Raw genomic sequence first — 27087 nt, forward strand, 5'->3', positions numbered from 1 at the left:
ACCCCACACAGCACACGCGGGCCCGCCACACCTTCACAGAACATTCTAAAAGGCATCACGTACGAGGTGAGAAGCAAAGAAAATCTCAAATTCCAAAGACCCTATCTGTCCCCAGTGCAATAAAACTAGGGCTGAGCCATCAAACAAGGACAGAAAGGCCATCTAACCACCCCGTGGGAGGCGCCGGCCAGGGCCGCCCTCACCCTCGGGGACAGCACAGCTGAGCCACAACCTGGGTTCCCCGGCCTGGGCACCGCTGCTGGTGCTCTGGGCTGGGTCGCGCCTGGCCCGCCCACGACATGCCCGTGGCACCCCTCAGTCGTCATAACCCCAACTGTCTCCAGACGCTCTCCTATGGATCAGGATCACCCCTGAATGAGAACCAGCACTCCACGCCTGTTTGTCAATAATTAAGATGGTGAAACTAATAAATCCAAGAAGCCAGGAGAGCAGTAATGAAACAAAACAAAGAAAAGAGACAAACACCGAGTGATCTCACTTCTATGTGGAATCTAGCACAAAAACGGAGCACTGAGCTCATGGAAACAGAAAACACGGTGGCCGCCGGGCTGGGGGTGGGAGACACGGGGAAGGCACAGACTTCCAGGCATAAAGCGAGTAAGGTGTGGGGCCGTGAGGGCCAGTGTGGCGACTGTGCGTAATCATAGCGGACTGCAGGGGTGCCTGGGGGGCCCAGGCGGTGAAGCGTCTGCCTTCGGCTCGGGTCATGGTCTCACGGTCCGAGGATCGAGCCCTGTGTCAGGCTCCCTGCTCAGTGGGGAGTCCGCCTCTCCCTCTCTCCCTGCCGCTCTCCCCCCTTGTCGCGCATGCTGTCTCTCTCAAATAAATAAATAAATAAATAAATAAATAAATAAAACCTTAAAAAAAAAAAGGAAGTTAAATCTCTCCACCAAACCGAAAAGAGAAAAACCCCAGCAGATCTTATAGGTAGACTCTTAAGCTGTATTTTGAAAATACCAATAAATTCAGCAAATTTCTGATAGGTCTAATAAATGAAGGAAATAAATTAAAGTAGACAGTAAGAGAAATGAAATGTATAAATCATGATGGAAGGCTGCACGTGATTTTTATACCAATACATTTTAAAATCCAAAGGACACAATTTGCTAAGAAATAAAAATGACTAAAATGGACTTACGCTGAGGTGGGAAACGAACAGATAAAAGAAGCACGGAAGAAACGAGAACCGTAATGTAAGATCTCCACTGAACAGGTGTCCGGTCCAGGCATCCTTTAAGTTCTATCAAACTTTGAAGAGATGGATGATTCCTGTGATTTTTAGCCTACTGTGGAGCATAACCAAGCATGGGTCGTTTTCCAAGTATTCTCAAGGTCACCTTGAGAATTAGAAAACCAAAGCAAGACGGCACACACACCCAAAAACAACGACCAAGAAAGCTTTCAACTAGTGTCCCTTACGAATACAGACACACGGGTGCACGTTAGGGAAGACATGAATGGGATTCACTGTACGAGTAGCTGCCTTGCCCTGAACCCCCGCTGGATGGGTCGTTCCGGAGCGCCCGCCCCGGGCCGTGGGGACAGGAGCGCTCCTCAGCACTGCCCCTGGGCACCAGCAAACCACAGTCCCAGGGCTGCTCTGGCTGGGCTGCAAATAAAGTTTTATCGGAGCACGGCCAGGCCCATTCACGTCCACACGGTCGATGCCACGTTCCGGCCACAGCACGTAACGGCGGAGCTCAAGAGCCACGCACAGCAGGACACCCGGCCCTCACAGTCGAGAGCAAGCAAGCACTGTCTGGTCCTTCCTGGAAGAAGTCTGCCGACCCCCGCTTACAGCACCGATGAGAACCTGACACCGACACGTAAAGAAGAAACCATCAAAGACCAACAGGCATGAGGGTAAGTGAGCTTAGGGCGTGCCGCCTCCGAACGACTGAGTCAGAGGTGAGTCAGAGGCAAGAACCACATCCACAGAACCACCTAAGGGTTAACACGCCAGCGCAGGAAAGAATGCCCCACAGGGGCAGAGGGCCCTGCAGGGAGAGGGGTGTGCAGAGAGCAAAGACCCCGGATGACACGCTCCCCGGGAGAAAAAGTGCAAAGTCACCTCACAGACGGGTCAAAGACACGCTGAAGACGACAAATGTCAAATGTGATCTGAGACACTGCCAGCGGCTGAGCTCGCCACGTGATGCCATTAGGAAGAAAAACCAGCGGCCGGTCAGACTGACACACCGTCCCCTGAGGCGCACCCGATTCCAGAAACACACGGGGGCAGGCGGTCTCTGCCAGGCGAGCGTCCCGCCAGCCGAGCTGACAGTCACAAGCAGTGCCCGCCGTCCAGCGAGGACCATGCGCGCCCGCGGATGCCACTGTCATGACGCTGAACGTGGTTTCTTTCAAGAGAGCGATCTGGCAACCTATAGCCAAATAGGTCCCAGAACAGGCATGTCTCGTAACTCAGAACCTTCTAGGAAATTGTTCCACAGAAATTACTGAGCATTTAGAGAAAGTTTTAGCTGCAAGGATGTTTACTGTAGCATTTTTTTTTAATGGGAAAGAACTTAAATTTCCAACAATTTGGGGGTTGACTGAAGAAATACTGCATCTGTCCAATGACAGAGAACATGAGGTGGCACGTTTACAGGACCGCGGGGGGAGGAAACCCGGAGCAGCGCCCGCGGCACGCATCTGAGGCCGCACCAGCACCGTGTGCAGCGCCCGGGACGGTCCCAGCTGTGGGGAGAGGGGTCGTTTGAAAGTGATGCAACTCTGGGTACCCTCGGTCTTCTGCTTTGGGCTTACCTACACTCCTGAAGGTTTCCTAGCATGAAAATGCATTATTTGCACGATAACACAAGAGCCGAACATGAGGCGACCGCAACGACAATCCCGCTCTCAGGGGGGCAGGACGGGGCCTCGGAGGACACTTACTCACAATCTGTCCGGCTGGCAGCACCTGCTCGCCGGTGTCATTGGCGGAGAAGGAGGGCACCGCTGAGGGGGGAGACAGCGCGGGTCAGCCGGGTCGGCTCAGCACCACCGGAGAGGTGGGCAGGACCTCTGGGCGGAGGCAGGCTCCACCCGGGGTCCCCACCCTGGGTCCCCGAGACAGCGCCCCGGCTCCGCCCCCGGCCCCCCCAGGCTGACGCCCTCACGGTAGCAGCGCGGGAAGCCAGTGAAGCCCTCGGCGCACGCGGCGCAGCGCTCCCCCGTGAAGTTGGGCCGGCAGTAGCAGCGGCCAGTCAGGTCCTCACACGTCCCGTCTGTGAAGTCCGACTCGCAGCTGCAGCCTGGATGGGGGCCGGGGAGTTGTGAGACCCCAAGCCTGGGGCCCAGCTGCCTCCCCAGCGCGGGCAGGCGGGGGAGAGCCAGGCCGGGCCTCTCAGAGCAGTGCGAGGGCCCCCCCTCCGGACACCCCGTCCCCCCAGCCAGCCCCACTCACGGCGACAAGCGTGGGGAGAGTCGAGAGGGTGGTCCGGGGCCCGGTAGAAGCCGGGCAGGCAGCGTTCACAGTTGATGCCAGTGGTGTGATGCTGGGGCAGGATGGGGCCACTGAGTGCAGGGACCCTCCCACCGCCCTCTCTGCCCCCATCCCAACCCTGGGTACGCTGACCATGCTGGGGTTGGGGGGGCCGGCCCACCACCCCAGTGCCCCAGACCCACCCTAGCTGCCGCCACAGGCCGGCCCGGCCCCGGCCCACCTGGCAGTCGATGCACACGCCCCCGCCCTGGTAGATGTTGTCCTGGTTCTGGCTGGCGTTGCGCCGGTCCACCTCAGGGTCGTAGAAGCAGTCGTGGGCGTGGCCGTGGCAATTGCAAGCTGGAGAGAAGAGGGCACAGCTATTCACAGGCCCCCCATGACCCCGCCTCACAAACCACCGGTGACCCCAGATGTGGCCTGGTCTGGGTGACAGCAAACACCACGTGGCCGGAGCATGCCTCAGGCCATGGCAAAGCTGGGTGAGTGTGTGTGCAGGTGAGCAGGTGTGCAGGTAAGCTGGTGTGAGGGTGAGCAGGTGAGTGTGTGTGCAGGTGAGTGTGTGTGTGTTCAGGTGAGTGGGTGAGCAGCTGTGCAGGTGAGTGTGTATGCAGGTGAGTGTGTGTGCAGGTGAGCAGGTGAGTGTGTGTGCAGGTGAGTGTGTGTGCAGGTGAGCGGGTGAATTGTGAGCAGGTGAATGTGTGTGCAGGTGAGCAAGTGAGCAGGTGTGCAGGTGTGCAAGTGAGCATGTGTGCAGGTGAGCAGGTGTGCGGGTAAGTGGGTGTGCAGGTGAGCATGTGCGCAGGCGAGTGTGTGTGCAGGTATGCAGGTGAGCGTGTGCAGGTGAGCGTGTGTGCAGGTGTGCACGTGCTGGGCACTCACACTGGCACTCGTTGGCACTGTCGGTGGTGGCCGGCTTCCACGGCCGCTGGTTGAAGCCGGGACAGCAGCGGTCACAGGAGCCCCCACACGTGTTGTGTTGACAGGCGCACTGAAGCCTGTGGGGGACACACAGGGGATGGGAGGGGCCACACTGTGGACCCGGGGGATACAAGGGGCTGCGCCCAGCCTTCATGGAGGGGGGCAGGAGGGGGCAGGACGTGTTGGTGGGTGGGGCCCGGGACGGGGCACTGTGTGGTGAGTGTAGGTGGCCCCTGCCTGCAGGGCAGCCTGGAGCTCTGGGGCCTTCAGGATCGAGCTAACCCCTCCTCACCACCAGGCCCTCACCAAACGCACAGCCTCCCTGGGCCAGCTCCAAGGCCCAGGTCTCACTCAGCAGTGTGAGCTCTGCCCGACGCCCCCATGCATGCAGGGCTCCTCCCCAGGGGCGAGGGGCCAGGAGCTGTTTCCTCTTCCAGCGGGGGTGGGTACCAGTCAGAGGGCCGGAGTCCTGCTTTGCCGTCCCAGAGCGTAGCTCCCGTCGGCTCAGTGGTCAGGGGGAAAGCTGGCCACAGCCACCTACTGCTCAGACCCACCCCTCCCAGGGCCCCACCCGACACACACCTCCAGAACTCAGCCAAGGGGGGTGCGCTGCCTGCTCTGTGGGCCTCAGACCACACGGTTAGAGCCTGTCCCCCCCCCCACCAAGAATCTGTGGGGCCTTCAGAATCAACACTGCTGCCCTTGGGGTCTGGGGCTATCTAGAAGGCCTCTGAGGGAGAGGAAGCAGGAGTGGCCTGCCCTGGAGCGGCGGCCTGAGTGGCCTGTCTTCGCCCCAGCTCTGACGGTCTGTGACGTCGGGCCCGTGGCTGGCGTCTGGCTCCGCCATAGTCTGCATAGTCAGGGCACCAAGAAACAAGATAGGAAGTGAAGCCTGGCAGTGGTACCCCGGGGCGTTTGGCAACGGCCCTCACCAAACCACTCGGGTGTGACCATCCCCAACCAGGGCACAGATGAGGCGCCGCTGAAGAACGGCAGGGGGACACAACACGGCCGGCCCGTCAACACAACGGTCAGCAGCATCCAACCGCAAGAACTTGGGAGCAAGTCGGGAGAAACCATAAAATAAGAACGTTTGAAGTTACAACAAAAGGAACCCAAAACATAAAAAATGCGATGCTATGAAAAATAGGGAGATGTGGCCAAAGAACCAATTGGAACTTCTATACATGGAAAACAAAGTCACTGGAGTCGAAGACAGCGGACGGGTGACGCTCGGCTGGAGATTCGGCGAACCGAAGTACCGATCCAGAGGCAGCTCAGAAGACAGGGAGGGGGTCACAGGAGAAACTCGGACACAGAAGGAAACCACAGGAAGAGCCCGTCGACAGAACAGGATTCCGGAAAGAAGAAAAGAGGTAGAAGAGGAGAGCTGACAGGCAGAGCTCCGGCCCGGAACGGCCCTGGGTTAACGACCCGCACTCTCAGATTCAAAAAGGCAGGAGTCCTGAGCCACGGAAGACATGTCCGCTCCTTGACGCCACAGAGGAAATCTGCAGAGCACCAGGGAAGGTCATGGAACCCTCCAGAAGCAAGCAGACAAGCCAGAGGGGCAGCAGTGCAGGTGACCACGGACTCCGCCAACCGTCTGGGACGCCAAGCGACGAGGAGGAGGCTTCTCTGAAGTGTTGGCATGGCCACCACCCCGTGTTCTGCAATCAGCTAAACTGTCCCCTGAGAGGGAGGCCAAGACAACCACCGCATCAACGGTCATCGGACAGAGGACTCAGACTCCCGGGAAGAACAACGAAAGGATGCATTTTGGGAAAAGGAAACTGAGTGCCCAGGGGTGCAAGGTAAGTCAAGGAAGGATGCGGAGCCAGGGCTTGGGTGGACGAGGAGGCGGCTCCCGGGCAGTGGTGACGGAGCTCCTGCCGGACAGAAGCGCCACACGTGGGGCTAGTGCTCGTGGGCGCCATGTGAGCAGGGCCACGCGACAGCTGGTCACGTAGGTCTGTTGCAAAGGGCCGCCGTTACGCTACACAGCACCGCTGCCGGCTGAAAGCGTGTGTCCCCCGAGAGTGTGAAGCCCAGACCCCGAAACGATGGTATTTGGAGGTGGGGCCTTTGATCAGGCCTGAAGGGTGGAGCCCCCATTAGTGGGATTAGTGTCCTTGTAAAAGGACCCCAGAGAGCTCCCTCACCCTCTGTGCCACGTGAAGACACACTAAGACGTGGGCCCTCGCTAGCCTCCAGAACGGTGAGAAGTAAGTTTCTGTTGTTTCTGAGCCACTCGTCTACAGTATTTTGTGATGGCAGCCCAGCTGGACCAGGACAGCCACAGAAACAAAACACGTGACTTCCGAGCCAAAGGAAAGGGGGAGGGTGAATGAGGGGTTTGGTTCAGAGCTGGGCTGGTAGCCGGCAAAGTGGTGGTGGTGATGGAGGGCGGCTGAGGTGGGCTTGGAGGCGGTGGTGGTGGTGCCGGTGGGGACAGTAGTACAGGGGGCGGTGGGGACGGGGCACGGGGGGAGGTGGGACGGGCCACGGGGGGCGGTGGGGACGGGGCACGGGGGGAGGTGGGGACGGGGCACGGGGGGAGGTGGGACGGGCCACGGGGGGCGGTGGGGACGGGCCACGGGGGGCGGTGGGACGGGCACAGGGGGGAGGTGGGACGGGCCACGGGGGGCGGTGGGGACGGGGCACGGGGGGAGGTGGGGACGGGCCACGGGGGGCGGTGGGGACGGGCCACGGGGGGCGGTGGGACGGGCACGGGGGGCGGTGGGGACGGGCCACGGGGGGCGGTGGGACGGGGCACCGGCAGCGGTGGGGACGGGAGTGTGGGCAGTGCAGGGGGAGGTGGGGTGGTGGCTGGAGCTGACGGGGTGCGGGGCCGAGGAGGGGCAGAGCCCTCCCGAAGACAGGCCGAGGCAGCAGGAGACGGGCGCAGGGAGGGCTGGGCAGCTGGTGCTTCGGGACACTGGTGTGTGTGCTGGGGGCGGGGGATTGGTGTCCGGTTCTGGGGAAGCTGCCCAGGCCGCCCCACCCCTGAGCGCCCCGGGGCTGAGCCGGGCTCAGGGCACCCCCGTGCACAGGTGAGTCAGAGTGGACACGTAACGCCTTCCCAGCAGGCACGGGCAGGCCTGCCTCTCCTCGGAGGCCACCCTGGCACCCAGCGGGCCCCCCTCCCGGCCAGCTCGAGTTCCCACTTGGCACTTAATTTCCCAGAGCAACGAGGAGCACCTGAGCTCGGCGCCCGAAGCCGTACGCAAGGACCACGCCGGGGGAGAAGACGGGACAGCAGGGAGCGCTGTGTCCCGAGGGAAGGGAGGTGGCTGGAGAACAGAGATGTGCAGCCTCAGGCCAAGGACGTCCCCGACTGCCCGGCACAGGGCCCCGGAGGGGATGGGAGAGGCCACGGGCCGCAGGACAAGGAGGCCCGACCCGGGCACAAGACAACCTTCCCCTTCACCGCGCACATAAGGGAACGGAGGCCAGGGGAGGTCACGCAGGACCAGGGACACAGCGGGCAACGGAACCAGGTCTCCTCCTCCCTGAGCTGGGAAGGGGATGAGAAGAACAGGCAGGGGGCAGCGGGCCTCACCTGAAGGGGTCCGTGGGGTCTTGGGCATCACAGACGTCTGCGTGGCCGTGGCAGACACAGCGGCCGCCGATGCTGATGTCCTTGATGCTGTAATAGTACTGTACCCGGGGGCGGAGGGCGGTGAGCGCCAGCCCCCCCACCCCCGGCCGCCCGCCCGGCCGGCCCCGCAGCACCCTGGCTGGCGTCTCACCCGGCGAGTGACGGTGGGGTCCCGCAGCGCCTTGCCCATGAGGTGGCCCAGCAGCGTGTTGGTGCGTAGGAAGCGCAGGCGGATGTTGGTAGCTTTGGTGAAGTCACGCAGCAGGGGCGAGTAGGAGAAGTTCATGGCCCCGGGGCGCCCGTTCACCAGGGATACCACAATCTGCACACAGGGCAGAGGGTCAGGCCAGGGTGGGGGCCGCCCCCATCACACTAGCAGGGACCGGCCCCCGGGCCGCCCGGGGGCCCACCTCGCCGTTCTCCAGGGGCACGATCCGAGAGTACTCAGTGGAACAGATGACGTGGTCGTCCCGTGTGATGCGCTCCAGCGTCTGTGGCCCGAACCGTTCGAAGCAGTCCCTCTTGGAGGCTGTGGGGACCGGGCCGGAAGGTAAGGGCGCGGAGCCCCAGGATCGCTCTCAAGTACTGTTGCGCCTCGATGGGCCACCCCGCCAACCCCACAGGGTTTTGTTGAAGAAAGAGTGAGGCGCGCGGCTGAGAGAGGAGCCTCCCCAGGAGGGCATGGTTGGGGTGCAGCCTGACCCCTGCCGAGCCCAGAGCCTGGCAATTCTGAACCTGCCCACATCTCGTGGACTGACCCCTCCTGGCCTTCGCCACACCTGCCCCTCTCTCTGCAGAGAACAAATGCCCCCCAATCCCGGACGGCCATCCTCATTCCCGTCCTCGCTGGTCCGTTTCCAACTGCCCTCCAGAGGACTGCCCTACCCCCACTCTTGCCCATGGAGTTTTGGGGGACCCATAACCAAGGTCCACCCAACAGGAGGCTCCCCATCAATGCGATCGGTCATGGAGGCCCTGGACGTGATGGGCTAGGGAGCCGCCATGCCTCCTGACCAGCTCCCCGTGTTACTTCAGGAGCTGCCGGACCACGAAGCCGGTCAAGAAGGAGCCAAGAGGTGGCACCAGGGACTCCTGGTCGCACCGGCCCCTGGGCCCAGACGTGCCCAACCTCAGGGACAGGAGCTGCTTGACATGCACCTGCCTTTGGGAACTCACACCCGACACCCCTGACGCGTGCGGGAGCGGGGACCCTGAGAGCACCTGGTGACAGCAGCCCACCCCAGGGGACGCCCCCCGCCAGGAGACTCACACGCAAAGAACTGCCACGGCTGGTAGGTGTGTCCGAAGTCTGTGGACCGCTCCAGCACCCAGAGGTCTGGCCGGGGCGAGTTGGCGAACTTGATGAGCACATAGGCCACGTGGAAGACCTGTGGGGGTGGCGAGGTATTGGCGCCCCCAGGCCCCCTCCACGCAGCTCAGGGCCCTGCACACACGGCCGGAGCGCTGCCTCACCCTGTAAGGTGGGCTCTCTTTTCCCACGTTGGCCATCTGGGGGTTTGGCCTGTGGGGGCCAGCCGGGTCAGGGGGCAGCCCCCCCAGCTCACTCAGGCCCTCACCCAGGACACAGAGACCAAGGGTGGGAAGCCACTGTTTCTGAATGTCTCCCCTCCTGGGCCTGGAGGTGCCGCCCTCCATCCCTGCCCCAGAGGCACAGGGGTCCTTCAGGCTCTGAGGCCGTAGGGCGGACTGTGGGGGGCTGGGATGGAAGGGGCACGTGGGGGCAGCCTGTCCACAGTGTCTGGGCAGTGAGGCTGCGCTGGCCAAGACAGGAGTTCATTCCACGGTCCCCGAAGGTCTGGTGGCCGGCCTGGGCAGGTGGCCAGATGGTAGCCCAAGCTCCCCCATGAGCCTGGCCTCCTCAAACAGCTCGCAGCTCCCAGGAGGGGGCCCCTGTCCCAGCCCCACTCTGGTCACCCCCTCATCATTCTCAGGGCTGACTCAGGACCTGCCCTCTCTCCCTCTGACCAGCCCATGGCCACCGAGGCCCCAGGGACAGGCCCCTGCCCTCATCAGGAGGCCCCAGTGGGTTAGACAGACCAGGGAAAGAGCCCTCTTGGGGCTGGGCCGGGGGGACCCCAGCAGCCCAGGAGCTGGAGGCTGGAGCGTCATGGGGCCCTGGGCATGTCAGGGCGGCACCGGGACGGGGAGGAAGGGTGAAGCTGCCCCTCCAGAGGCCCCGAGAACCCCTCAAGCCCCAGCCCAGACCCACCTGTGCTGTTCTGTCCCTGGTCCCAGCACAACCTCCCTCCCAGGGCGTGTTCACGCCTGTCTCTCACCTCTTCCTGACCAGTGGATGCCCCTACGTCTTGTGCCCCTGGGAGCTTGCTGGGGTCCTTCCTCTGTCGACTGTCCCCCAGCCCTGCACCTACCGGTCTGAGCCTTGGCCCCCAGCCTCATCGGGCACAGCCTCCAGAGGGCACTTTGGACGCCTCCTCAGGGGAGCCCTCCTGACTGGCCCATCCATGCTCGCTCAGAGGCGCTGGTTATACAGACACGTGGGGAGGGATAATTAAGGGCCCCTTCCAAGAGGCAGCTGTCCCCCAGAGGCCAGAGGACCCTTCCAGGTTGCAGAGCTGGGCTCTCACTGCCCAAGGTACCCCTCATCCAGCTCCCTGGGGATATAACACATGGCAAGGGGTCCCCACTTCAGCACCCAGACACCCCACCCTGGGCCACAGTTCCCAGGAAAGGGCTCCGGGGCACAGAAGCACCTGCGCAGCCCAGGGCCTCGATGATGAGGCTGGGCCGCTGAGACCACTCGGAGGGTGGCCGGTGGAGAGCGCCACCCTGACACCCAGCCATGCATGTCTGCTGCGCCCCTGCACACACAAGTCCGGGGGTGGCGTCCGGGCACCCACCCCAGCCTCAGCCTCCTACGTGATGACCATCGGGGAGTGGTCTGGGGGGAGAGACGGTGGTTTCCAGGCCCTGGGGCTCTGAGGGCCAGCCAGTGCCTCCCCTCCCCCAGCCCTCTGCCCCGGAGCCAAGAGAATAACAAAGCAGGCAGGGCCACTGTCCAAGCTGGACTCTGTGCAGGGTATGTTTGGGCTCCAAGGAGACCCAGGCAGAGAAGGCAGTGGGGCCCGGGACACCCCCAGTCTGCACTGGGAGGGCCAGATGCTCAAGACGAGTGGGGGGCCCCAGACAAGGGTGGACAGAGCTGGCAGACATGCCCCTTGGAGGCCTGAGATGGGAGCCCCTACCCCAGGCCCCCTCCCAAGGGCACCCCCAGGTAGGCAGTGAACCGTGCACCAGCCTCAGGGGTGACACCACGCTCCGGGCCGCCCCCTGTGCCCTCAGCGGGGCCCCACCAGCCCTGGGAGCAGGTCCTCTCTAGCACCTGCTGCCCCAGACCCGCTGGGCTGGGCCCAGAGCATAGGGGCCCCACAGGACAGGGAAGGGGCCCCTTCAGGGCTGCCCGAGGCCCACAGTCAGCCCCCCGCCCCCCATCAACCTGAGGCCGCTGTGGTGATCCCATGAGGGAAGGTGGGCACAGGCTGCTAAGAATGGGGGGTGGAGGGGAGGTCCCAGCCCCCGAGACACGCCCGTTCGGAGTCCTGCCCTTCCCAGAAGGCCTGGTGTTTGCAGAGACAGGCTCAATTCAAGTCAAGAGCCGCCTTTCCCCGGGGTGGTGGGGGGGCACAGGCTTATTTACCCACAGCCAGGCTCGGACGTCATCATCCACTTAGCCCTGCCCATCGAGGGAGGAGCTTCAGTCTCTGGGGGTACACACCCTACACCCAGCCTGGCACCTTGGCTGACCCTCAGGTGCTCCAGGGAGCCCCGGGAGGACCTCAAACGGCCCCTATGCCAGGAGGGGTCTTCGTGAGGAAGGGCGGGGGGAGAAGGGCAGGGAGTGGCCGGGGGCTGGGTGTGTGTAAGATGCCCACAGGCCGTTCTTGGGGGGTGGCCAGCAGCTTGGCCCCCACCAAAGGCCCTAAGGAAATTAAAGTTTCCCGCCAAGCCCCCCTGGGACCCACCCCCGCCTTTCCCTGAGCGAGGCCACCAGGCTGCACCCTCTGCCGGCCGGCTCCGTCCCTCCCCCAGGTCCTCGGCTGGCCGCATTTTTCCCAGCTGAGAGCACTTGCACAAATATTGATTCCAACGCACTGATCAGGCAGGACCAGGGCAGCGTGGAAGCGTCCGCCCCGGTGCACAGCACCCAGGGACATGCTTAAAGAAAGACCCCTGCCTCCATCTGTCTGCCACCTCGCCTATCACACAGGGGCCCTTGACGGCTGTCCCCAAGGCCCTGGGCCGGAGGAGAGGCAGCCATGCACCCAGCATTCCCCATCTGTCCCCAACTGGTTCCGGCTGCCAGGACCCCACAGCTGCCCTGGACAGGACCTGGGAGCACGAGCAGACCCCTGGCCTCCCTGGACTCAGGCCCCCGCACCGCCCCCCGCCACGGCCCGCCTGCTCAGCCCCACTGCCAACTGGGGCTGACCTTTCCCGCTGCTACAAAGTTCTGTGCAGAAGGAAAAAAATGTCTTTTAAAGCAAAAGCCAAACAAAAGCCTCCCGAGTTATTTTTAAAAATCTGGCTATTTTGGGGGCAGGCACGTCTCCAGCACAGCAGCCGGACCTGCCTCTCGGCCAGCGCACCCCCGGCCCCCACGCCCAGCCTGAGCACAGAGGGTCAGGGCTCCCCAGGAGGGGACATGCCCCGGTGACCACTGCCTGAGGGGGGCCGGGGCTAGGGCAGGAGGCCCAGGGTGGGTTCCAGGCTTCAGTGGCTGTGTGGCCCCAGCTGTCACTTCCCCTCCTGGGACGTGGGGCAGTAGGAAGACAAACACAGCAGAGGTATGGGCCGGGACCCAGCTCAAGAGCCCGAAGCAGGCAGACACCACCTACCCCTGGAAATGGGCAAGCAGGAGTTAGCAGCCCCCTGGCAGGGAAGCTGCAGGGGTCGGGGTGGGGGGTGTGTGTGCACGCAGGGCTGGGGTCTGGACGACATGGGGAGGGCTAAAGAAGAACATTACTCCCACAGACCCCAGCGGGGGTCTCTGGGGCCCCCAGGGATGGGAAGGGGGGCAGAGGGGGAGAGCTGGTCAGCGACCTCTTGGGCTGAGGGACCCACATCACCAAGGGCAGGGCCGTGGCTGGCACACGCCCCCTCTGCCCCAGCCGATCTCAGGGCCGGGAAGACCCAGGCCGGCCCTCGTGCCCCTGTCCTGGGGGCAGTGGGGGGAAGGGAGGGAGCCTGCCCCCCCCCCCCCATGCACTGGGCTGGGCGGCGTGAATCACCGGGCAGTCTGTGACTCAGCCCTGGCCCCACAGGAAGCGAGGCCCCATGCCGATTCCCGGGATGGGCCAGGGTCCCAGGCTGTGGCCGGGCAGAGGCAGGAAGCCCCTCCTAGACCAGGCGTCCGGGTTCCCCTTGGAGTGAGCACTGGGGCACCCAGACCTCCTGGATCCCCCCCCACCCCAGACTGTCAGAGCCCACCCTCAGGGCCCCGCACCCCCAGCAGAGACCCATCAGGAAACACAGATAACAGTGAAGACAGATGGCAGAGCAGGGCCGGCGGGCCAGGGCAGGCGTGTCTCCTCGAGCCCCCAGCTGGGTAAATAAGCATGGACATCCACACAACAGGATCGGGAGCCTGAAAACAGAGCCAGGAGGGGCAGGGCACGGAAAGCCATGGCCCCAGGAGAGAGAACACGGACACACAGAGGACGCAGGGCGGCTTCAGTGCTCTGCTGGTTGGGGCGCCCGCTGCACAGGTGTGCGGAGCAGTGGGGGAGACCTTCGGGGAATGGGGGGTGGAAGGACCCGACAGGTGTGCAGACTCCACCAGCAGGAGCGGAGGGCGGATGTCCCGCACAGCGCGGCACCTCGCCAGCGCTGGGCCTGGGGCTATTCCAGGACCCCCACCGCCAGGGCCCGTCTCGGGTCCCCGGCCCAGAGCTCCCTGCCGCGTCCCCTCCTCCCTGAAGCCTGGCCCGGGTCAGGCCACATGGTCAACCGTGGGCCACAGGAAGTAGAGTTTATCCCCGGGGAGCCCCCAAACCTAAACAGTTTAGTCTTGGTGACTGGTATTGCTGGAGACCAACACGTGTGGTTTGTTTAAACACAGAAAACAGGAGGCTTTGGGGGCCGCCAGGGTCTGGGGGGGTACATAGGAGGTGGCGGGGAGGTGCGTGTGTCCAGTGTGAGTAGAGATGAGTGTGCCCGGACAGCCGCAGGCAAGCACGTCAGTGATGAGATGCGCAGGGTTGGCGACAAATGGCCTCGAGACCTGAGCGTGGGCGGCCCCTCTGGCGCCATGTCCTCTGAGCAAACGGTCCTGCTCACTCTCACGAGGAGAGGCAGGGCCCATACTGGAGAAGGGCGCGTCTACCGCAGGGATGCCACCAGGATCCGCCAGCGTCCTCCCCCAGGGAGTTCAGCTCAAGGGCCCGTGTCCGGTCCAGCCCCCGCACCTGTCCTGGCTGTGGGGCTCCATAGCCAAAGCCTGGCCAGCCTTGGCCATACTTCCTGCCACTTCCCTTGAACAACCCCGCTGACACCCCCAGGGTGCTTGGCCACATGGCCAAGCGCCCAGCCAGGCCAGCAAGCCAGGCCAGTGGGAGCAGGGGGCCTGCCCAGGGAGCCCTGAGCCGGCTGGCCTCTGAGGGCAAGCTGCCCAAACCTGGGGCGGGCAGGGCAGAGCTGCCGGGGACCCGAACAGCCAAAGCAGCCAGTGTGTTCTGGGGCCCTTGCCGAGGCACAAGGCCCACACACAGGAGCTCTCCTCCCCGTAGTCAGAGACGGAACAGCCCAGAGGGCACAGCCCATATGGCTGGGCTGTGACCAAGCCCAGCATCTCCTCTGGAGACCAGCACCACACTGGCTCAGTTTCCCCAAGCGCCAGGGACGGCTCACTGCCAATGGTCAGTAGCTGTGACAAAGCTCTGCTCCTCGGTCCCCCTGTCTGGTGGGTGGTGGCAGCTGGTGCCCTTCCTGTCCCCCACTGTCCCCCAGGGAGGGCACAGCCTCCGGACCCTGGCATTTCTAGTCCTCAACGCTTTTGGCCTCGCAGCCAACCACCCCAGCCTATACCCCGACGCTGGACCCCGGCCCCCCTCTGCACCGGTACCCCTGCCGTACCCTCTTCCTCGTGGCCTCACAGGGCTGAGACACGGGCTGACCTGCCCCATCACAGGTAAGAACACAGCTGGGGAAAGGGTGAGCGTTCCCCACCTGAAGCCGGATCTGGGCAGTGTGGCTGCAGTGGGCAGGGAAAGGAGGGGGTTGCTGGGGGGACTCCCTCCTCCGTGGCAGGCCCCAGGGGGCTGTCTGGAAAGGGAGGGGTCTCTCCCCACAGCAAGCCCCAGCTATCTCTGCCTAGCTCCTCGAGACCCCATGGCAGAGCCCCCAATGGGGGCAGGGCACCTGAGCCAGTACTTACCCTGCGGTGCAGCCCGAGCCAGGCGGTCAGAAACAATACCCACCCTGCCCTGGGCACAGGTAAGGGGGAGCCTCAGGCTGGTGGGACTCGGGAAACCACCAGAGGGGGAGCCCTCCTGCATCCCTCCGGAGGAGACCCACTTCTGAGGCTGGTGCCCAGGAATGTCAGACCGACAGCTTGATTCTCTCAGGTCTGAGGGTTCCCGGAGGCCAAGGTCCACCAGGCAAGCAGGACAGGGAGCCAAGGCCTGGGCCTCCCCGTGCCCTTCCCAGCCAGGACTTTACTCATGGAACCTCAGTTTCTCCATCTGCCAAATGGGAAGGAAGAGGGTCCCACTGTCCCCGCCTACTGCAAGATGGGAAAGACCACCAGGGCATGAGATCAGGGCAAGAGGGGGCAGGCTCACGGAAGCCCTGTGGGGCTCCCACGCCCCCAGACAAACACCGCAGGGATCACGCCCCACCAGCTCCGTGCCCCACCACCAGGCATGCAGCCCACCTGCCCCCTTTCTCAGTTCTCCCGGGGGGCAGGAAGGCCTCCTGATGCCCAGTGCCAGCCGCCTCCTCCCCCTTCCCAGGGTATCCGCTCCAGGTCCCAGAACAAAGGCTGCTGACAGCCCGCCACAGGGGGTGTGCCCAGACCCACGGCCCACGCAGCCTGGCTTCCTCACGGAAGCCCAGCCCCACCCCAGGGCCCAGGCCGCCAAGGACGGCCTAGTCCCAAAGTGGGAAAACCCGGTACGCAGCCAGGACCCCTCGGGCCGTGCTAGCTTGGCCAGGCTGCTCTGGTTCAGCCTGTCACCCCATCTGCGCCAGAGAGTGGGCTCAGAGGGTCCTGCCCTGGGGACATCCTCAGGACCTCCCCAGAGAAGGGGCTCTTAAGGGCTCAGACCCCAGGTCACTACGAGGGCCACGTTCTAGGCCCCCAGACACGTCCCCTGGTGCTCCAGCCCCTGCAGGCTCTACCCTCCAGAACGGGTATTCCTTCTGCCCTACGTGGGGCTCCCCTGGCCCCCAATGGGGTGCCAATGGCAAGGCCTGGCTTCCATCCCCAACCTGAGGAAGCCGGGGCACCCCGCCAAGGGACCCAGTTGCTGCTCTGTGGCTCAGGGAGGAATGAGCTCCAAGAGAGTGGTGGTGAATGTGGGAATTTCCTCTGGGATCACATCTCCGCGGGGAAACATGCCCAAGAAAGAGATTTCTCTCACCCATAAAGCTAGAAACCGGTGGGGCACCTGGGTGGCTCAGTCATTGAGCGTCTGGCTTCGGCTCAGGTCATGATCCCAGGGTCCTGGGATGGAGCCCCACATGCGGCTCCCTGCTCGCATTGGGCTCCTTGCTCCCTGCTCCGCGGGAAGCCTGCCTCTCCCTCTGCCCCTCCCCTGCTTGTGTTCCCTCTCTTGCTGTGTCTCTGTCTGTCAAATAAATAAATAGTATCTTAAAAAGAAAAAAAAAATAAAAGCTAGAAACCAGGTCCATGTGTGCTGCCGGGTAGCGGGCAGTCCGTGGCCTCCCCCTCCCCCTCCCCCTCCCCCTCCCCCTCCCCCTCCAAGCTGCCAGCCCCTCGTCAGACCAAGACTGGGACCTGGCGGGCGGATTCACCTGGATTCACCTGCGGGCAGTAGAGGGGAGGGAGTGGGGAAGGGGCGGGTGGAACTGGGTCAGGGGGAGGGTGGGTAGGTGGGAAAAAGGAAGGAAGGGTGGCGGAGGGAGAGAGGGCAGTACAGCTCTGTGGATGGGTGAGTCCCTCTCCCTGCAAACGGAGCTGGAAAGGACCCATCTCCCCTGTGTCATTTCACAGTTGGGGAAACTGAGGCTTGGAGAGTCAGGATATGCAGTAACACCCTCTCGCTGACCTGGAACCACCAGTGCACAAAGCAAATGTACCGCCAGCCACCTCAGCTCCGGCCCGTTTCACACATGTGGAGCCCAGGGGCCACGGAGCCCCAAGCGGGGAGAGCCGCGGGGTGTGGGGTGGAGCGCCGTCCGAGCCCGTCCTCAGCCCCACTCACTGCACCCCGGGGGCCCTCGTGCCCCCCTGCTCGGCGGCCACCCTGCACCCGGCTAGGGGCCCTCCCCCCAGGTCTGTCCCACACAGGAGGAGGGGAGGCAGGAAGAACCCTCTAGCTCAGCACACGGTCCCTCCCACGGGCCCCCCAGGGCTTCTGAAGTCCCTCCCAGACTCCCTCCAGGGCACAGGAGAGCACCGATGTGATGGGAACCCAGTGAGCCGAAGGGAAGTGGGGGGGGGGGGACGCCGAGGCAGGGAGCCCGTTTGGGGGAGCCCCCTCCCCAGGGGGCCCCACCCCCAGCCCAGCTCCTTCCCCCTGCACGGGGCTACTTCTCCCTAGGGCACAACAGCTAATGTGGCCGGTTGGGACCTGAATCCACTCCCCTCACTGCCCACCTCCCCCTGGGCCAGGCCTGCAGGCCTCCAGGCTGGGGGCACGAGGAACCCCAAGAGAGCACCCCAACTCTGCCCCCGGGGCCCGACCTCCAACCACTGCCCCACCTCTCTGACATCGTCAGGGTGACAGTGGGGCGGGGTTCGGCAAGGAGCAGACACCCACCAGGTCGCACCCCAGGACGGTGGCAAGCCAGCCACCGTGAACAGGTAGGGTTCCGCAGGGTCCACCCTGTCGCCGGGACCCCGGGCAGGCCCAGTGGTTGGTCACTTCCAGGCTCAGCCCCCTCTACCCGCCCCACCACAGCCCCAGTGGCAACAGGACTGCCGGCCCTTCTCACAGGCGGGTCACCGAGGCCTGGCAAAGTCCCCCACGGAGCAGGACAGAGCCTGTGGGAGCCCGACCCCACCCAGATCCCACAGGTGGGGCTCATCAGTCACTGAGAAATGCCTGCCACCCTGCCCCCTGCGCCGGGGCTTCAAAGGCCAAGGAGAGCACAGAGCTGTGGCCCGAGCAGGCGCACCTGACCCCAAGGTGGCCTCCACAGCACAGGTATGCCAGGAATGTCCACCCCAGCGCCTCCCCCACCGTCCGGGCCCCTCCCACAGCCGCCAGGCAGCGCCAGGCTCCAGGCGAAGGAATTCCTCCAAGTAAACACCAGGGCCTCCCAGCATCTGGGCTGGCCTCCAAGCTGTCCCCTGACCCTAACTGTGACCTCTGGGAAGCCCCCTCCCGTCCTCCTCTCCCCCTGCGTGCTGCAGGGGTGCTGACGGAACACACAGAAGGTGCCCACGGCCACGCCTCTGTCCGCGCCCGGCCTGCCACCCGCTGCAGACGACCCTACCTGGCCCAGGTCCAGGGTGACGTTGACCTCATTGTACTCCAGTCCCCGGGACAGCGGCGGGCTCTGCCACCAGCGCTCCGTGCCGTCGATGGCGTTGCTCACGGGATGCGCCCTGTTGCTGTTGGCGGCCGTGCAGATGTCGCAGTACTGGCCCTGTGGGGGAGGGCGCGGTCAGATGGCCGAGGGGGGCTTGCGCCCCGCCCCTCCAGTCACCCTCCAGCCCTCCACACCCGCAACCTGCCGACCCTCACCTGCCATTCCCCGTTCGCTCAGCAAGCACGTACTGAGTGCCTACTGCGTTCTGGGCTTGGGGGTTCGGCTCCCGGGAGAGATGGTCACACCCCTCACGGAGGAAACAGGAGGGCGGGGAAGAAGGGCACCCTCTTTAGGTGGGAAAATCCCTGTGGGCCTCTCTGAGGAGGTGGCGTCTGAGGCCTACACTGCAAGTGGAGGGTGCGCTCCAGACAGAGGGGTGACCCATGCGGGACCTGGGGCCAGGAGGAAGCGGGCAGCACGGGACACAAAGTCCAATGGAGCTGGAGCCGAGGGGGAAAGAGAGCCGGTCTCTGGCGGGGGTAGTCACAGTCCCCGGACAAAAGGCCCGGGAGCAACAGGCGGGGAGGGGTCCGGGTGGCCAAACCCCTCCCCAGCTCCTCAGGCCCCTCCCGCACAACCCTCCTGTCAGGCTCTCACCCAGAGCCCGGATTAGGGTCTCCAGAGAGACGGAATTAAGCCATTCCAGGGGCCTGCGGGGAGAGGCCCCAGAGTGGAGGTGTGTGGGCAGCCGCTAGGCAAGGCCTGGACTTCCTGGCTCCGCTGCTTCCGAGCCCTGGGACCAGGCCAAGTCACGGCACCATGAGCCTCAGTGTCCCCATCCGAGGAATGGGGATGGCACCTGCCTTGGCCACGGCAAGGTCAACGGATCCCACGTGGGGCCTGGCAGCTGCTTCTGTCCCGGTCCAACCACCTGCTGGGGGCCTGTCCTCTGGGGGCACAGAGGCGTCCCTGTCAGGGAGGAGCAGGTGCTGGGAGCATGGGGGGCAGGGGGGCAGAGCTGGGTGCTGGCCACTGGCTGAGGGCAAGCCCAACCCCCACCCCGGAGGAAACCAGACCTGCCATCGCTCGGCACACAAAGGCAGCCCTCTGGGACTTGGCATCAACTGAGGCCCCAGAGGCTGTGTCTGGGAAATGTGGCTGCCCCACCCCTCCCAACCTCCCAGGGGGCCAGACCTTGTCCTAGGAGTTGGAGGTGGGAGCGTGGGAGATCCCTTGCTCCCCCACTCCCAGGCCTGGCAGCCACAGAAAGCCCCCAAGCCTCACAAACGTGGGTCTGTCCCACGCTTCCGCTGTGTGCTTGGGCTGGTGAGACCCAATGCACCGGACATGGACACACCTTGTGCTAGGTGCTCCGGGTCGCCCTGTCTCAGACCTTGTTCCAGCCAGTGGGCCCTGGACTCTCATGACTTGTCCTGTCTCAGCTCACGTGTCACCTCCTCTGCAGGGGCCCCAGAGCTCCAGACCACCCAAGCAGCTAACCTGCTGACCCCCATGCATGCATCGCCCTGCTTTCTTTATCCTATCACAGAGACCTGAAATTCTCTGGCTACTAGTGATCTTCTGTTTACTGCCCCCACCCAGGGCCCAGAGCTGGGGGGGGGCGGGGGAGGGGGACAACTGCCTCACTCTTTACTGTACCTCTGAGCCCACCCCCAGGGCTGCCATACCTAGGGACTGGAGCAGTAGGGGACACTCAGAAAAGTTCTACCACCTAGCTCAAATGGGGACCCCCAAACCAGAAGCCAGGGCTCTGGCTCCCAGTACCGGTGGGAGCTCCCAGTGGGTAAACAGAGGAGGGGGCCCAAGGGATCACTGAAAGCTCCACAAACATGGTGTAAGGCATCAGGGGCCTGGCAGGGCCGAGGGTGGTAGGGGGCCTTCTTAGAGGAGGTGGGCAGGACCACCTGGCTGGGTTGGTGTAGGCCTTCCAAAAAAGGCTGCCTGTGGTCAGACGCCCCCCACCCCAAGCCCAGGAGGAAGCTGGGTCAAGGGGGCCCAGGAAAGTTTCTGCTCAGGCCCACCCAAAGAGTCAAACAGAGGTGATTCTAGTCTCCACAAAAGGCTACAGTGGGCGCCTCTCGGTGATATGGGCCTCCCCGGCCGGCCTGTCTGCCTGGCTTTGGCTCACAGTGGACAGTGCTGGGGAAACCAGGCTCCCTCCACCCTCTGCTGCAGAGGGTCCTGCCAGGAACAGAGTGAGGAAATAGGGAGCAACGATAAGGACGTCCCCTCCCCGTGAGTCACCATGCCGGCAGCTGAGCCCCCGACTTCCCCTGTGGGGCCCAGGGCCAACCCGGAATTCCTGCAATGCCCACCTGAGGCCACAGGGCTGGAATGCCCCCGTTGCCCTCTGCCTGCCCCAGCTGCCTCCAGGCCCACCTCGCCCAGACACCAGCAGGCCTCTGTCTGTCTCCTCCAGGGGCCCTGGGAGCTGCCAGCCCCCATGCTCGGGCCCCACATCCTGCGACCCAACGCCCATGCTAGCCCAAGACTGAGCTCTTAGGACAGAGAGAAGGTGGTTGTCACCTGCCTGGCACCCCCTGCCCCCAGCAGCTCGGCTCCAGATGGGGCCCGTAGGCAAGGCCCTCTCACCAGCCCATTCGAAGGCCAAGGCAGCTAGAGGAGAGGACAGAGGCACTGGCCGGGCCAGGGATTCAGCCAAGGCCACAGGGCTGTGCAGCTCGCATCCCTCGGGCCAAGGGGTCTTCCTAGCGTACCGGCAGCCTCAGACCAGGGGTGCTCCAGACGCTCAAAGGGAAGCTTCTGCCTCTCTCCTGCCAGACCTTGTGGGGTCTGAGCTGTGGGGGCAGGGCCGCCAGGGCTCACTCGGGGTCGACTCCCTCCCACATGACACCATGTGTGTCGGCCTCGCTACGTAACCGATGGCTTCCCAGGCTCCTCAGGCCACGCTCCCAACCTCAGGTGAAGCGGCTCTCATGCCCATTTTGCAGAGGAGGAGCCTGAGGCCCAGGGGGAGAAAGCGCACGGCTACGGAGAAGCAGAGGAAAGGGGCTCTGCCCGGGCCCCCAGACTCTCCTTTAAGCACAGTAAGGGAGCAACAAAGACCAGGGGTCGGGTAGCTGCAAGGACTTCCGGGGGGGACCCAGATGCGCCGGGAACAGGGGCATCGAGCGCTCAGCCGGGCCCTCTGGGACAGCTCTGGACACCCCCACACAAGCTCCTTCCTGCCACCCAGCCCCTGTGCACATTAACCAGATGCGCCAAGGGCCTGTGGCAGGGATGGGTTCTCACCGCTGGACCGCGCCAGATCCCGGCCTGGCTGTGGGGCTTTCGGCAGGTGGCCACGGTACAGCTCTCCGGGCCTCAGTTTCCCTATCTGAAATGTGTTCTTGACCCCCCTCTATCAGCTGTACTGGGCACAAGGGAGAGCACACAGGTGAGCCCAGGAGCCCAAGGGAGGTGAGCTTCCATGGCAGGATGGCTCTGTGACACCAGCGCCCCCTCTCAGCTCCCCCCTCCAGGGGAGGGCCTAGGGCAGTGCTGGGGGGGCCAGCCGAGGCTCCTCCATTCATCACCCACCCAGGCTAATCCACCTCCAACTGCCCTCCTCTCCTCCCCCTGCCTCTTCCACCAGGACTGTGGTGACTCAGGTTACAGCCGCCTTGGGGCCCCCACTCTCCCTAAGGTTCAGCAGGGGTAGGAAGACCAGCCTACTATGGAGTGTCAAGGAGCCCCTGGAGCAGACCCTATCCCCCTCCAAGGGTGGCCAAGCGACCTCACAAGATCCTCAACCTAAGTCCAGAGAGTCTTCGCAGCCCTGCCTTCTTGGTCAGGTGTCCGTGCCAGTTGGTGCCACCGAACCCGCTCCCCACCCACAGACTTATGGCTTAGTGGGGCTGCCTCCGGAGGGTCTTGGGGGTTGAAACCCCATCTCCGCAGGGAGACTGAAGCCGACAGACCCACCACCTGCAGCACAGAGATGCCGTCCAGGGTTTGCATCTGTGTTCCCAACCCCAGTTAAAAATACCATTGTTTGCCCCCCACATACACACACACACCCCTTGACGGTCCCACCGTGTCCCCAGATCCCCAGAGGGAACGACTTCCACCTTCTGCTACCGGCAGTGAGAGCCTCCAGTGTCTGGCCCCAAACTCTAGGAACCCATTCCCATCCCCGCCGGCAGGTTCCAGCCTGTCCCGGGGAAAGGCAGAGCGGGTCCGCCCCCTCCCCACGGGCAGCGGCGGTGGAGGCCAAGTCCCGCCCTCGCCGGCATCCCGGGACTCAGGGCCGCCAGGGACTGGGCACCAGCCCCCCTCCCGCCCTGCCACCGCCGCCCGGGACGCGCACTTCTCCGGCCGAGCCTGAAAGGCCGAGCTGGGGTCCCTTCCGTTTCCCGAAATGCGGAACCAGGGCGACTGGACGGATCGCGCGGGCTTCGCTCCGTACCTGGGCGCTCCCAGGCAAGTCCGTCCCTGGCGCCCGCGTCCCCGCGACGGCGTCCTCGCCACCCCGCCCGCCCCGCGGCCACCAGTCCCGGCCCGCGCTCACCTGGATGGTCTGGTTGGGGTCCCCGCCCGCCACAGGGCCCCCCACCAGCTTGCAGTAGAGGTCCTCGGTGGGGCGCGGGGCGCCGCGCGCCGGGGCCTCCTCGCCGCAGGTGGCCGAGGCGGCGATGCGGGCGCCCTCGGCCAGGTTGAAGTAGGGCGGGTGCAGGCTGAAGCCGCTGTCCGCCGACTCCCGCGCCCGCGCCGCGCCCAGCAGCGCCAGGCAGACCAGGAGCAGCGGCCCCGCCGCGCGCCGTGCGCTCCCCACGCTCCCCACGCTCCCCGCGCGGAGCCGCGCGCCCAGCTTCGCCATCTTCCAGCTCCGGGGACCACGGCGCCGCGGGAGCCGGGCGGGAGTGCGGCGGCGGCCGGCCGGCTCGCCCCGCCTGCGAACGTCAGGCCCCGCCCCGGCCCGCCCGGGCGCCCGAGCCCCGCGCCCCGGGGAGGGGGAGGGGGCGGGGGCGGGGGAGGGGCGGCCGGTGGCCTTAACCCTTCGGCCCCCGGCCCCCGCCGGCCTCCCGGAAGGGGCACCTGCTGGCCCCGGGCCAGGCGTGGGAACGCGGCCCGACTGCGACCCCCCAGGGCGTGGCTCCTGGTCCCGAGCGGCGCCCCCGGTCCCGGGCGCCCGGGCCGCTCTTCCCAGCCTGGCGGCTCAGCTCTTTGTTTCCCTAACTTTGGGCACCTCTTGGCGGCCGAGCGCCCCCGGCGGCTCGGGGACAGGCGCTGCGGCGAAAAGTCAGGCAGGCTTGTCTGGCGGCCAGGCTGACCGTCTGCCTCACCAGCAGCCCAGCCCGTTCCCACCCCGCCGCCCCAGAACCGGCTCAGTGTCCAGAGCGACTGCCCCACTGGAGCCTGGACGGTGGTTCCCTGGGACTTGATGGCGTGACCTCCACAGACCCGGTGCAGACTCTCTCCTCTCTTCGGGTGTTTGGTTTTTCTCCCCTTATACTGCCCCCCCATATCTGCCTCTTTCTGCAGGTGGAGAAGGTGCGCCCTTGCCAGCCATCAGTGGCCACGGGTGGGGGGCCCTAGAGGCAGTCCAAACTACAGAGGGATAGAAATATCTGGATTGGGGACCCCATGCGTCCCTGGGGCCGCCAGGTCAAATTCAACCCTGCTAGCTCCCACCTGTACCAGACTTGGCTTTTAAATATTCTAAAATAGGGAAATGGACCAAGAGGCACGGGACACAGGTCCCCACTGCGGGGCCCCTGTGGCAGAGGGAGGATGCTCAGAACCCTGAGGGTGCCGGGCAGATGGGCTGCAAAGGACTTCCACTGAGCACCTGCTGTGTCGGGGGGCCAGCTGGGAGCCTGCCCTTGTACCTCTGAAGTACCTGTGCTTTGGAGCACTGTGGACGCCACCATCTTCTGCCCTCCAGTCCCTCCCTGCTCAGGGCTACTCCTCCTTCTGGGCAGCCCTCCCCTCCCCACCCCCCCACCCCCGCTTTCTCTGGAGGATGCTTGGGAAATGACACAGGACCTAGAGGCCAGAGCTCGGGGTTGTCCCAGCTGTTTCTGCGTTTGGGTGGCTGTGGCCACTGGGTCCCCTCCTCCCCTCTGGCTCCTGGCCCAAATCAGCCTCACAGGGAGCCGTGGTGGGGGGGGGCTGGTGTGCAGCTGCTGGGCTGGCAGTTCCCCCCCATTCTCTGAGCCAGGCCAGCTGGGTGTATGTCCCACATGGGGCCCCCTGGGCAGTCCTGGGTGGCGGGTAGAATGAGTGCAGGGTGGCCAGCTGGTCCTGGGGGCTGTTGTGGGAGGGTGCACTACCATTCACAACCTTCTGGCTGGCCCTGGCCGTCGGCAAATCCTGTATCTCAAGGGAGCCGGGTTGGCCCCTTGGGACATAGGCAGTGACGATGACCCTCCCTCCACCCCTCCAGTCGGCCACAATTTTGTAACTTCCACCTGGGGGAGGGCAAAAAGAGGCAGTTACTTTGTAGGAGAAGTTTCGAGTCGGGGAGGGGCTGGCCCAGAGGCTGGGCGGGAGACATGGAGTAATCTGGAATCCCCAAGCAGACAGGCCAGCTCAAGAGCTAATTTATGATCCCTTGCAAGGGACAGACGGAGAGCCACCTCTGGGCAGTAGCAGAGTTCCCAGATGGGAATTTGACCTGCTTCCCCCCACCCCGTCCTCCCTACTGCCCAGAGGTCACCCCATTGCACACATCACTGCACCACGCTCTGGACCCTGGTGCCCCTTTGATAGCTGGGGGTCCTGGTAGTCTGAGGGCTGGAGGCTGGGGACCCTCCCACCCCCACCCTCACCCTCACCCCAGGTCAGCTTCCCAACATCCCCCGGAGAGCGGTGGGGGGGCAATGGGCAGAGGTGGTGGGCAGGAGCCCTTTGAGCCCCCTAGCAGCCAGGCCTCTGCCATCCAAGGGCACAGAGCAGGCAGGAGGGAGGGGTGGCTGCCAGAGAATGTGCAGAGTCAGCCAGGGCACCCGGTGCGGGGAGGGTTAATCCAGGGCTAGCTGCTTCCCAGCAGACAGCTGCCCCGGGAGCAACTGGTGGCGGGGAGGGTGGGGGGCGAAGTGGGCAGGGGAGAATGTGCCCACCCTGTGCCCATGCCAGCTGGTGTGCCCAGGGAGGGGGCAGCTTGGAGGATGAAGATGCTATCCCAGTCAGGCTGCACACTGGGCTCTCGGAGGGGCCCTCTGCGGGCGGGTGGGCAGGGCAGGGCAGGGCAGGGCAGGGGAGGTCCATCTCTGCCCACCTCTATCCCGGCTGCCCGTGTCACATTTCCAGCAAGTCACCCCCAAATGGTCCAGTGATGTCTCCCATCTTCCTCTGACTCCCAGGCTGGCCAGCCGCTTTTCCTTCTTACAAGTGGGGAAACTGAGGCCAAAAGGTCCAGGAGTCAGGAGGGCAAGTTAGCAAGGAAGAGGGACTTGGTTAGTCATGCATTTTTCTCCCCCGGTTATTTATTGGGCATCTTTTGGGCACTGGTCCCTGATGAAGGGTCCCCCTGCCCTGCTGGCAACCCAGCAGCCGGGCATTCTGTCCTTCAGTCCTGGGTGGGGGTGGGGTGGGGGTGGGGCAGATTATCAAAGGAGTGAGTTCGGGGCCGGGGGGGGGGGGGGGGGGGGCCTCCGAAGCAGCCTCTCTTCCTCCTCCTACCAGACTCTGGCCACCACCAGATGGGAGGCCCCAAACCAGAGCCCCTCCCCACCCAGCCATAGCGTAACTGGGACCTGTGGGAAGTTGGAGACAGGAGGAGGAGGGGGCAAGAGGTGCTCCTGGCCCTGGCAGACTCGCCCTCACCCCCGGGCCAGACAACTTGGCCTTAGAACCACCCCCTCCCCTGAGCCCCTACCCCACTCAGAGGAGGCAGCCCCAGGAGCCCCCTGCTCAACCCCATCCCAGGACGGATGGGGGGGCAGGGCACCCTCACCGCCTGACTCAGCCTGAGCTGCAAACTCGGGAAGCCGACCTGGCTGGGAAGCAGGGGCATGGGGTGTCCACTCCGTCCACACACATGACACATCATCGTGGTCACAGTCGGTTAACAGATGACTGTGCCGGACCTCCTCTCCCCAGAGCCCAGCTCTCCCTGGGCCCTGCACTCTCGGGTGGTGTCCAAGCTGAGCTGTGTGAGGAGCCGGAGGCGGCCCTGCAGTTCGGGCAGCCACTGAGTGAGGCCACGGGGAAGGTTTGTCTCTGCAGGAAGAGGGCTAGCCAAGTAGCTCGCGCCGTGGTTTGGAATACTGGAGGGGTGCTCCCTTTCTGAGGCCTGCTCTGATGCCCTTCCAGGGAGCCCAGCTGGTGAGAACATGCACCCCGGCCACGGGCAGAGAGGCTGGTAGCAGGCAGCAAGCTGAGCCCGGGGGCCGCTGTCAGCCTTGGCGGAACCCAGTCGTGTGGGAGGAGACACGGA

At 64.5% G+C, this 27087-nt stretch overlaps 1 protein-coding gene across 1 annotated transcript in view; it reads right to left on the bottom strand.

Moving 5' to 3' along the window:
* Positions 1-23551, bottom strand: part of LAMA5 (laminin subunit alpha 5) — a 49612-nt gene extending 26061 nt beyond the window's left edge. The window contains exons 1-11 of the mRNA XM_027623922.2: positions 23215-23551; positions 18648-18800; positions 9259-9376; positions 8399-8517; positions 8140-8310; positions 7950-8047; positions 4349-4464; positions 3690-3808; positions 3431-3521; positions 3144-3278; positions 2920-2982 (exon numbers count right to left, since the gene is read on the bottom strand). Of these exons, the coding sequence (XP_027479723.1) occupies positions 2920-2982; positions 3144-3278; positions 3431-3521; positions 3690-3808; positions 4349-4464; positions 7950-8047; positions 8140-8310; positions 8399-8517; positions 9259-9376; positions 18648-18800; positions 23215-23523 (1492 nt within the window). The 5' untranslated portion in view covers positions 23524-23551. The remainder of the gene's footprint in view (positions 1-2919; positions 2983-3143; positions 3279-3430; positions 3522-3689; positions 3809-4348; positions 4465-7949; positions 8048-8139; positions 8311-8398; positions 8518-9258; positions 9377-18647; positions 18801-23214) is intronic.
* Between the last annotated feature and the right edge of the window lie 3536 nt (positions 23552-27087).

This window comes from Zalophus californianus, chromosome 8 (genome assembly GCF_009762305.2).
Source record: "Zalophus californianus isolate mZalCal1 chromosome 8, mZalCal1.pri.v2, whole genome shotgun sequence".
Lineage (NCBI taxonomy): Eukaryota > Metazoa > Chordata > Mammalia > Carnivora > Otariidae > Zalophus > Zalophus californianus.